Below are 12239 nucleotides of genomic sequence, written 5' to 3'. Positions count from 1 at the left end.
CTAATTCGAGAAGTAAGTGTATTTAACCACCTGTAAATAAAAAATGATTATTTATTTATTCTGCATATGAAAATCAAAGCATTCACATTTGATAGTAGAATTAATTAGGACCGGTATTTTCTCTTTCCTTCTTTCTTACTGCTTTCGTTCTTGATATGTCTTTCTGTCTTTTTTTAATAGATGCTTATCGCCTTCGTTTCTCAGATTTTCTCAACAATTTTTCGTTTTTCTTTCCGACTTGTGACCTATTGGTCTCTCCTTTACTAGTCCTTGCTCTCTCAAAGTCTTACTACGTCTAGCTCAGTGATATCCTCCAGATTTAGCCGGAATGCAGGCCCTTCGGGGACTCTGTGATTTTGGGTCGGTGTTGTTGCCGAGCTGTTACTGCGATCTTGCCCACCAATTAAATGATGATATTCTTGAAGATTCTAGGGTTTTATGTGTTTTCTGGTGGGTGGTTTATTGTTTGTTGGGGTCTTTAATGGTCCTGCCATTGTGGGTTTTTACTTTTATGTGAGGGGAGATTTGGGTTTTGCATGTTTTGCTCAGCTTCAAGCAAACTGCGAGAGGAGGACATTTCTCCCCTTGTCGTTGGGTAGCTGAAACTTTGGCGAAGATTTAGGGGTTTCTACTGAAACCCCATCATCGTTTGTTGCCTACTGCTGATTTAGTTGCCTCCTGAAACCCCATCATCGGATCCCGTGATGCCACGCCCGACCACGTCCGCGTGGTACGTCTTCTCCCGACACTTCCGTTCGGCCAATCTTCCCACAGCGTGTAGCCTCAAGGCCGAAGCCACCAATCTTCTCGAGAAGGTGCGCGTACAAGACACGCGACGCCAGCTCCAAGAAACTCTCCTACTGTTCTACACCCTCACTCCGCCTCACTCCCTCCAAGTCTATGCCACTCTCTTCCACGCATGTGCTCGCCACAAATGCCTCCGAGAAGGCATTTCTCTGCACCGCCACATGCTTTCCAACAACCCCGTCAACCCGCCTGACCTCTTTGTCACTAACCATCTCATCAACATGTACTGCAAATGTGGTGACTTGAATTCTGCCAACTACCTGTTTGATGAAATGCCCAACAGAAACCTTGTTTCTTGGACTGCTCTCATTTCTGGGTACGCGCAACACAGGCGAACCGACGAGTGTTTTCGTCTATTTTCGGGCATGTTGGTGGACTTCCGTCCGAATGAGTTTGCGGTGGCAAGTGCTCTTAGCTCGTGTGGTGAGAGGGATGGTGAGCGTGGCCTGCAGGTACATGCGCTTTCGTTGAAAATGTCTTTGGATGCTTGTGTTTATGTTGCGAATGCTCTTATTACCATGTATAGCAAGAGTTCTGTTTATGGTGTTTATAATCTTGATAGGGATGAGGCGTGGAGCGTGTTCAAGACCATAGAGTTCCGGAATCTTATTTCTTGGAATTCAATGATTGCAGGATTTCAGTGTCGAGGGCTTGGGGCCCAAGCTATCAGTCTTTTTTCACAAATGCACCGTGACGGAATTGGGTTTGATCGTGCCACGCTTCTCAGCCTCTTTGCTTCCTTGGGTGGAAGCACTAACAATGATGTTGATTTTGGTCTCTATTTTTGTTTCCAGTTGCACTGTCTCGCGATCAAAACAGGGTTTATGTCAGAAATTGAGGTAACAACCACATTAATTAAGTCTTACTCCGATCTTGGCGGAGGTACTGCCAACTGTTATAGGCTCTTCATGGAGACAAACTCTTGTCGAGATATTGTTTCATGGACTGCCATTATAGTGGCATTTGCAGAATGTGACCCAGAAGAAGCTCTCTTCCTGTTTCGCCAATTGCTTCGAGAGGACTTAGCTCCTGATTGGTATACTTTCTCAATTGTCTTGAAAGCTTGTGCAGGCCTTGTGACCGAACGGCATGCCTTGACAGTTCATTCGCAAGTTATTAAAGCTGGGTTTGAAGGTGACACTGTACTTGCAAATGCCTTGATCCATGCGTATGCTAGGTGTGGCTCCATTGCTTTGTCTAAGCAAATATTTAATGAAACGGGATTTCGTGATTTGATTTCTTGGAACTCAATGCTAAAAGCGTATGCCTTGCATGGGAGAGCTAAAAAAGCATTGCTACTCTTTTCGCAAATGGATATCCAACCTGATCCTACCACCTTTGTTGCTCTCCTCACAGCTTGCAGCCATGCTGAACTGGTTGATGAAGGAATCAAAATCTTTGATTCTATGTTTGGTAAATATGGTATTGCTCCTCAACTTGATCACTATGCCTGCATGGTTGACATTTTTGGGCGAGCCGGCCGACTTCTTGAGGCTGAGGAACTTATAAATAGAATGCCGATGGAGCCTGATTCTGTAATTTGGAGCACTCTCCTTGGGTCATGTAGGAAGCACAGTGAGACAAGGTTGGCCAAGCTAGCTGCAGATAAACTGAAGGAGTTGGAGCCAGGCAATTCATTAAGCTATGTACAAATGTCAAACATATATTTCTCCGGCGGTGATCTTGATAATGCTGGCCTAATTAGGAATGAAATGAAAGGGTCTGTTGTGAGAAAGGAGCCCGGATTAAGCTTGGTTGAGATTGGTAATCGGGTGCATGAATTTGCGTCTGGTGGCCGACGCCATCCAGAAAGGGAGGTGATATGCAGGCGGCTTGAAGAACTGATCGGGCAGTTAGAGGAGATGGGGTATGTTCCAGAGACAAGCTTGGCTTTGCATGACATAGAAGAGGAGCACAAAAAGGAGCAACTATACCATCACAGTGAGAAGCTAGCTTTAGCCTTTGCCATAATGAAGGAAGGTGGTCTGTGTTGTGGTGGGAGAGTAATAAGAATCAATAAGAACATCCGAATTTGTGTGGATTGCCATAATTTCATGAAGTTAGCTTCAGATCTACTTCAGAAGGAGATTGTTGTCAGAGACTCGAACCGCTTTCATCATTTTAAAGACGGGTTGTGCTCTTGCAGTGACTACTGGTAGCAACTACCATTATTGGCGAAATCTCTTTGTATACATCCTGTGCATTAGTGTTGCTTTCCGCATTTCGATGATATGCATTGCTTACAAAACAAAAATTCACATGAAAATTGATGGAGAAGAGTCATGCTGTGAGTTCCTCGATGCATAAACTATGGGTCTTTGAGTGAGTGGACCAATGAAAACGCACCTAGGGAGATCAATTTCATTCTTAGTCCCAAGTGGTAGCAGAAATAGTGAACCTTGTCGGGAAAATCATCTCACTTAAAGCACGCCTAGAGTTCTGCTCAAGATCTGTCAATATTTGAAGATACTGAAGACAATAACAACTTTTTTTTCAATTTCACAGGAGGAAATGACAGAGGTAGGGTTCTTAATCGTAGCCCCGGATAAATATATATTTGAAGTGTTGTGTGTCTTATGCAAAATTAGCAAATTGATTTCATAAAAGTGAACCCCAAAACAAAAAATGACTGTTTTATAGCATACTAGCGTAAAAACAAATTGAAGAACTGTTTTATTCCAAATTGAAGAACTGTTTTAATGATTTGGGGGGAGCCGAACCACTCCGTTGGCAACCAGGGTGGCTAGGCCGCCTACCATCAAGGACTGAAGGGTGGCCTTCGCATTTGTTCTTTGTGATTATTTTTCCAATTAGGCAGGCTTAGATGAACTAGTTATCAACTTTGTCATTCTTGACCAAATCATGGATTTTATTGACTTTCTAAAAAATCATAAATACAAAATTTTTTTTTTTTTTAAGCACTATATTTTGCCATCATATTTTAGATTGCATCTGCTGAGACCATACAACATATGGTGAATAAAAAGGTAATGGATACAAGCAATCAAGCAAAAGGCATGGTTGACATTACACACCTAACTAATCAATTCAGACCCATGGTTTAATGCATAAAACTCCACTCTACATTGCTAGTTGGTCCATCATGATTGATGTATCCAAAGAGGGAATACACACTTGGAAAACGCAAGATTTTTCCCTCTGCACTAATTGACTTCATCATCCTCCATGCATTGACCTCATTTGCTACTGCTTTGTAGCATTCAGTGCCACCCCCTTCCCCTCTCTTTCCTGCTTTATGGTCACATGATACTTTTATGGTTCCGTAAACCCAAAACGAATTGATGTCCCTCTCAAAAACACTTCAAATTGTGAAATTGAGAAACAATACATTATGTATGCCTCGAGGAGGATAATGATATAATGGAGCCTACGGTTATAAAAAAAAAATGTCGGAAAATACTTTGACTCATGGCAAATGAACAATGACATATATGATAAGTACTTACAACAACTTCCTCTGCTTTTTTCTCTTTTTTGGATGAATATATCATTCCATAAAACTTCCTCCGTAGCTTTAAGGGCCCATTACATACATTTCAGCATTTCTCAGTACAACATATGAACATATTGCCAGTTCAACACTAGCCAGGCACTTCAATTAGCTTTCCAGTGCAACCCATGAACAAGGCAGAGCAAAATACAGTCAAATTGCTTCTGTAGACGAAGAGATCAGGAGAAGGCTGCTTTGAATAAGATTTAAAGCTTCAAAGCAGAAAAACTCCCCGGTTTTCAGCAAAAGAATTTAGAACAGCTGGAAAAATAGACTTGTCGATCCATCGCCAAATGATTTAAGATCAGCAGGTTTGACCAAAGCCCTGCACAGCGGGCATGTCCGTTCCCTCTCAAACCTGAGAAAACAGGACCATCAGTCATCCAAAGGACCTAACAACAATAAGCAAAATGATTGCATCATAGCACCCCCCCAAGGGAACAATACACAACATTTACGGGAACAACAGAACTTAAAACACAAACCTAAACACAAGTATAGACATAGCAAGCAAGTCCCAATACATTTGGCCAACTACTAACTCTAATGTCCACAACACAGGCAAATTAACCATGCTTAAGGCCCATATCGTCTAAACTTGAGACCAGTCTAGGCCATACAACTGGGTGCCATGCGCATTTCAAGGCTTATAACGCTTAAGTCAAGGTTCCATTCCACAATCTAGCTGAAAATATTACTCAGATGTTGCTAAAACGATGTATGCTAGGCCACAAGGGTTTTGAAATAAAAAGCCATTGTTCGGACTAAACCCATAAAAATAAACTGGCAAGAAAAGTTTAACGGTGTAGAGTACATAAATGGCAAAAATAAACTAACCACTCTGATACACAGTCTTCACAAAAGATGTGTTTACAACGAAGTAGAATAGGGGCATGCATCTTTTCCTGACAAATAGCGCACATGTCTCCTGCTGCGTTAACCTGCATCAGATTTTACGACTTAAAATCACAGACAGCCAGTAAAGTTTCATATCCAATAAATTCAGAAAACCTTAAAATCTTAGAAAATGCAGGGGGCTAGGGAAGTCTATTGATATTAAAGTGTGATGGCAAAACTTCAGCCTTTATCCCTGAGGCATTTAATTCTCTAATTATATTTAAGACAAGAAAATTATTATTATTTTGTTTGATAGGTTAAGACAATAAAATAATCTTAGAAACATATGAGTGATTGAGTTGCGGCAAAATTGTGCAAGGACCCCAGGCCAAACCGAGGATTAAGCCACTGCTCTATCTCACGCTATCAGATAAAATTAGCTCAATGACAACTTGACAAGGTATTATTAAGCACTTAGACCCAAAAAAAAATGTAAAAATATTTAAGCAAGCATTACACCCTGCGGAAGGCTTGTAGCTGTTCAAAAAAGTACTGATTAGGAACAAAGATGATGGCCACCCTAGGAACTAAATTCTAAATCATAAATTAAAACAAAAGAAAGAAAGAAAGGTAATCCTTCGACTAAAAGTTTGCATTGGATCAACCATATCAATGAAAAACTCAGTTTAGTTAGGCAACAAGAAAACCCTTCGAATCAGCATGTGGCATACAAGTGTGCGCACACACACACACATACTTTTTTTTATTAATACAACACATAAATACTGAGACAATGTTAAGGGAGTATTGACTAGCAGCACACTTAAGGTCATTTGGCCATTCACATGGCAAACTGTTATTGAAATGTAAAAGAACAGCTAATGGAATAACCAAACCAGTTCCCCGTGTATGCAGCAGAAATGTTATCAATTTTTTATTTTCCATTGCATCCAATTTTCTTATAAGACGAATTGTATTTTTCTATGATTCCTTTTTTACCCAAAATAAATAAAAAGAAGCAGAAGACCATGCAAATGTTTATTTGCATGAGTCTATATGTGTTTGTCTGAGTACGTGGGAAAAGGATATTCACATTACCTGCTCTGATGTTGCATGAGCCCCATAATGCACCTCTTTACGTGATAATGCTCTCAATGCCGCAAAGAATGATTGCACCTGACCATCACCAAGCAAAAAAGGGCAAAATGAAAAAGTGGGTTGGAGGAGAAGATAATAGCCATGTGAAGAAAGAGAACTCTTGCCAGAAAGCCGATACTTATGAAGAGATAAGAAAGACCAGAGAATAATCTAAAAAAATGTATCAACAGAAAATAATACCTTCTCAACAACGGATGTGAGCTTGAATGTTAGATACAACCCTGTCATTAGTGATGAAAAGAGACTTCCATATTCTTTGTTCAAGAAGAAACGATACCAGACCGGTGTTGGCAGCAAGGCACGGTACAGTAGCAGCAAATATTCAACCAAAGTAAGCATTTGACCCTGGAAAATATGTGCTTCTACAGTCAGAAATTAATGGCAAATAAAAGGCATACATATGTGAATCATGTTAATCTAACACTGTTTAGTTCATGGAAAGAATAAGAAAAGAAAAAATGATTCAAAATGCTCAAGAAAAGGAAGCACTTTCAGCAGCTTCCTCTTGTTTCAATCAATTTTTTGCCAAGGAAAACAGAGCCAAACTGAATTTGCTAAATGCCAGATTTTCTATTACCTCACCTGCTTACGATAATTCCGGCCTCGGCTGTTCTTGTAATACATCAAGAGAATACACTTGAATATCATTGCTGCCTGCCGAACCAAGGTATCTGAAAGAAACCAACCTAAGAAACTATTGCAATGCTGCGGAACAAACTAGCAGGCACGCATGCATGCATGCACACACATACAAAGAACAAGCTGACTATTGCAATGCTGCAGAAGAAACTAGCACACACACACAGGAATTCATAAGAAGCATCTGCGCTCAATAATATCATGCACTATGTGACAAAACGGAGATCTGAAATGAGGCTTACAGCAACATCACTCATTCCCATACTTGCAAAAGACAAATATATAATATGGGGCAGAGGGAGGGAGAGGGACAGGGGTGGGTCAGCCTATCAATACAAGAGGACAGAGTTTTCCTTGCAATTAAAAAAAAGGTGCTTCTCACATGCAGATGACACATGGTTTATAGACTAGGTTAGAGAAAGTTCTCCATCCCAGCTTGGAGGAAAACTTTGTCCAATACAAGAGAAGTGCAATCTCATAGAATTTTAGCTAGAACTAAAATTTTCTTCCTATATATGCAAAATTACACGTCCTCAGATATGCAACACAAAGAGAACTCAATGAGTTTAGAAGACCATTCAAGTGAACATTTGGTTTAGGCAGATATAAATTCAGAAGAAAGTTAAAACTATTATACTAACTTCCATGTTCTTAGCACTTCACACTGATATCCACTAAAGGATCCACTGAAACATGTTAAATGAGATGATAGTATGATATAATATCAATGATATTGATTTCATTAACTCGTAGAAATAGCCAGAGAAAAACATACCATTCACCATAATGATGAAAATAGCATGCCAGAAAGGTGGTATAGCTTTTGGAGGAAGCATCACCAATGGATACAAAAGATCATCCTTCTGATACCACCAGTAAACGCTAAGCACATGAATTGTGAATGCAAGAGAAATGCCAATCAGTACGGAGATTTTCCTCTCTCCCTGCAGCCAAAAACAATACACATGCTTAATAAAGGGAACTTTCTCATCCCAAAAAGGAAGTCCTACCAAAAAATTAGAAGTACAGTTCTAAAAAATGCAGTACCTTCAGAGCTGTCTGTTTACGTAGAATATCATTTGACTTGAACATGACCGCAGCAATCCAAATAGTAACAAAGAAACCTGTAAGTCACAGCAGAAAGGCGAAGGTCACTAAACTAAAAGAAAAATGGCCAAAAAATGCGGGCTAAAACATGCTCATATTAGGAAAACCCTAATGCGTGCAAATTCAAGAACGCCTCTTTAATTCCTGAGGACGGTATTTGATGTGGAAAGTAACGCAAGCAAATGCATCCTCAATTCTTCCCACAGGCAGAGATTGCCTAATCAGTGCAAACTCTCTAATTTGAAATATTTATAGTACGGACAACAAAGAAAGACTCATAACTCTATCAAAACCCTCTTATAGTTAAAAGAAATGACCACCTGAGAGTAAGGCCTTTTTTATCCCAGAAAAAGAAAAAGAAAAAATAGCAAATCAAAAGCATTTTTAAAACTGCATCAAGAAAACATATGAATGAAGCAGAAAGGGCAATTAGCTAGCTAATAAGCAACAGCAATAGCCTCCTACGGACTATTCACACCTTAATTATCATTTAGTCCGCAATAACTTCCTTAAAGTCAACTAATGGTCATCTAAAACTACATAAAATGAATATCTCATCTAACAGAGTTCTCCATGTTTGCCCAACTCGGGGATGTAGAAAAAAAAAAATACAATTTTGATAACAAATTCCTACAATGGTCAAGCTAATAATCATCAAAATCTTTTTCTGGCTAGATAAAATGAAGAGACCCTAACAAGTAACAACAACCGGAATTATGGCAATATCAAAGTATAAGCTATATTCCTAAACACAAGTTGAAAAAAAAACAATTACCTTGCAAATGCTGCCGAATGAAGACCACCAACAGAAGCAAGGAGAAGGGAAGGACCTGCTCAATCCACCTGGCAGCCTGCTGAATATCGTATCTCTGGTATGAAGAGTCCCTCCCATTAGCCGTGCTTCCATCCACAGCTTCTCCATCAGCACCTGTGCTCACGGATTGGGAAATTCCCTCTCCCACTCCGCCACGATCAATCGTGGAATCTCCTTCCCGGCCCTCCGATGCCATCCCAGCCGTTTCATTAGGAGCGGCGACCTCTCCACCCTGCTGCTGCCCAACTACCAATCCAGTGGCTGTGGCTTCCCTATCATCATGTTGGTCGTGTTCCCCTGCACCGATTATCCTAATGGAGACCTCCCCATGGTTGGGGGTACTCGTTGTAGGCTGGTCGAGCTGAGAATGGAGGGAAGAGACGCGTCCGTGAATCAAACCCTCGGCTTCTTGGTGGTTAGACCTGCCACGAACAAGACCCGAGTACTCCAACAACGCCGATAGTGGTGCCTGAATGATATTCGAAGCAGATAGCAATCCGTATCGTCTCCTGTACCCCACTTCGGGATTGTTTCCGGACGCTTCCATTTCTTGAACCCTAACCCTAACCATTATATCATAATCATAAACATAATCAGAGCAATATTCGTCACAGTCAATTCAAGAATCTCCACCATCGCACATGTGTGTGCCCATATATATGACATGATGGGAAGCATATCATATCCGTGCAAAGCAAGTAAAGTTTGAAACGAGCAAAAAAGACGACGATATAGAGAATATAGAAGAGCTTGATAAAGTCAAGCGTACCTTGGAAAGCGAAACCCCGCGGAAGACCTCCAATTTTCAAATCATCATCACGCAAACCCTAACCCTCAGGTGTCAGACAGACGAAAGAAAGAAACAGCGTTTCTGCTCCTTTTCCGTTGCTTGGAAATCGGCAAATACGATGGGTAAAAGAATTAGTCTTCCAGGCCGACAGGCGTATAGAAATGGAAAACCCAGAAGGAAGAATTTAGGGTTCCGATCGGTCAACGACTGCGAAATGTGGACCAGAGAGGCTCTTTAGAGAAAATGGGGAGGGGGGCCTCTCTGACCTTTCCTAGCTTTGATGGCGTTGGGGGTTTTTTCTTTTCTTTTTTCGTTTTCCTCCCTTTTCTCGCTCAATAAGGAAGAGCGCGAGAAGAGGGGGCTAAAGGACAAGAGAGAAGCTCCTCTGATTCTTTTGTTTCTTTAATCCTATAGGACTAGAAAAATAAATAATAAAAAATATGGTTAAATATCTTACTCATTTATGTGCGGATTAATTTTTTTATTTTTTAACTCATTTTTATTATAAGAAGTTCATTTTGTTTGCCTAAAGTCGGAGATGGTCTTCATCAAAATTTCATCCAACATTTGACGGAATGCTACGTCAGCACCAATCACGGTTTAACACTTGTCCATATAATTAATTAATTAAAAATAATAATAATTTTCAAAAAAATTAAAAACATTAAAAAATTATATTTAATTAAATTTTTTTAAAATTTTTTTTTGAAGGTGGCTACGGCCATTTGGGGGTGGCTAGCCAATCCCTTTGGCCATGGGGTACCACCAAATTTATTGAAATATAATTGAATATAATTTTTTAATGTTTTTAATATATATATATACAATTAATTATGTGTACATGTGTCAAGCTGTGATTGGTGTTGACGTGGCGTTTTGTTAAATTTTGAACGAAATTTCGAGGGTGTGGCCATCTCCGTCTTTAGGCAAATCAGATGAACTTCTTGTGATAAAGAATAAAAAATAAAGAAGTTAAACCACAAAGATAAATAAGGTATTTAACTTTAAAAAAATAAAAATAAAAAACTACGTATTAAAGTATGTAACCATCCATACATAGCCTATAGAAAAACCACTCGTCAACTCATTAATAAAAAAATAAAAATAAAAAGAGAAGAAGACAATACTCCGTTAATAACTAGACCACGCACGTTGCAATTTGCAAGCCATTAGGAATACACAGCTGTTATATAAGCAATGGACAATTTGTACAAACATTCATGCCTACCAGTTACTTTGTTATTACGAATTGAGATACACGTATTCTACCCAATGCAATATTTTTTACCTTAGTACTCATCTTTTATCACAGTAGAAAAAAAAAAAATCAATAATAAATTGGCAATACGATATCAATATAATAAAATAGTAGTTGAATTGTGGTGTGGTATATAGCATTACTCTTCATTTAAGATGAATGGTCAAAATAAAATAAAAGTGTTATGTATTTTCATATATTTGGTGATGATAACTTGCAAAGAAAAGCCTACTTGAGACCTCGAACCAGTCAAAAATCCTATACAAATCACTAAACTGAATAAAAACATCATCAGAGATCCACTAAACTAGTCAAGAACAGCTAAGATGTCTCTAGGAACCACCGAACCGACCAAGATGTCTGACTCTAACCTTGGAGTGGCTCAACCGACCACCTTCCTTCCATCCTCCCACTTTTCAAGTTTTTTACAAAATTTAACAACATGAAATAATTTGTTATTTGTTCATACCCTATGTAAACTTTCGAAACATTTGGTACAAAAATAACTAATTACAAATCAAGTAAACCACAAAAATATTGTAAATTTTCTCTTTTAACTTTATCCCATATCAACCTCTCACTCGTCAATCTTTGTATCCACAACTTGAATTATATTATAAATAATATTACACACTCCTACTTTCTTACCCTCATTTCTACAAGCAACATTACTCTTATATCATTGAAGTTCTTGGGTTGAATTGTTAGAGTAGTTCACATGTATTAAAGCTAGCTGCTAGTACGGATGGACTGTTCTATGCCAAAAAATAATAATAATAATTGGAAATTTTGTATCTTCACAACAGGCTTGGGACATATATATGCAGAATCAGTAGTCAGTACAGTGTCTGTATAGCTTTATTGCAGCTCCAGCATATAAATTAAAGACAACTCATAAACTCCGTACAAGAAAATAGAAAACTTGAAGCAAAAAGGACAACACTTGAATCTCACAAATCACGCATCTCTTTTTTCCTTTTGTTTTTCTTCTTGTCTATTAATTTGTTTATGAATAAAGTAGTTACTGAAATGAATAATCTCTTTCAATTTAATTAAAACTGACGTGTATTTAAAATTATAGTTTGAATTTCGTGGACGACTTTAATTGAAAAAAGTTTGTTGTAGGTAGATTTGGTTATGAGTTTCGTCAAAAGGAGATGATTAGAGAGAAAGGGAGAGTGAGAGAGAGTTGTATCCTACTTAACATCATTAAAACGCGTTATAAACCAAAGATTTATGGGTGGGTGGTAAATTTGTAACACAAGTACCCCCCCCCATTAACATTCTTTTCTATAATTTTTTTAGTGATCAAGGTTGC

General features: G+C 38.9%; 2 protein-coding genes across 3 annotated transcripts; one reads left to right on the top strand and one right to left on the bottom strand.

The window, feature by feature from the left end:
• The first annotated feature begins 126 nt into the window (after positions 1 to 126).
• On the top strand, positions 127 to 3098 carry LOC132162006 (pentatricopeptide repeat-containing protein At1g71420). The gene has a single exon (XM_059572249.1). It carries the CDS (start codon positions 705 to 707, stop codon positions 2964 to 2966), a length of 2262 nt encoding a protein of 753 aa, XP_059428232.1. The 5' UTR covers positions 127 to 704; the 3' UTR covers positions 2967 to 3098.
• Positions 3099 to 4234: 1136 nt separating this feature from the next.
• LOC132191737 (uncharacterized) lies at positions 4235 to 10031 on the bottom strand. 2 transcript variants are annotated; one of them, XM_059606827.1, is made up of 9 exons: positions 9643 to 10031; positions 8835 to 9436; positions 8000 to 8076; positions 7728 to 7896; positions 6896 to 6984; positions 6494 to 6658; positions 6254 to 6331; positions 5156 to 5259; positions 4235 to 4676 (listed from the first exon to the last, which is right to left on the bottom strand). In XM_059606827.1, exons 2-9 carry the CDS (start codon positions 9418 to 9420, stop codon positions 4571 to 4573), a joined length of 1374 nt encoding a protein of 457 aa, XP_059462810.1. In that variant the 5' UTR covers positions 9421 to 9436; positions 9643 to 10031; the 3' UTR covers positions 4235 to 4570. The 2 variants fall into 2 exon arrangements, with proteins under 2 accessions (XP_059462810.1, XP_059462811.1); XM_059606828.1 differs by having other exon boundaries at positions 8835 to 9430.
• Between the last annotated feature and the right edge of the window lie 2208 nt (positions 10032 to 12239).

The sequence above is a fragment of the Corylus avellana genome, chromosome ca9 (assembly GCF_901000735.1).
Source record: "Corylus avellana chromosome ca9, CavTom2PMs-1.0".
Classification (NCBI taxonomy): Eukaryota; Viridiplantae; Streptophyta; class Magnoliopsida; order Fagales; family Betulaceae; genus Corylus; species Corylus avellana.
Note: the sequence above shows the minus strand (reverse complement) of the source record. Positions and strands in the feature narration are given on the sequence as shown.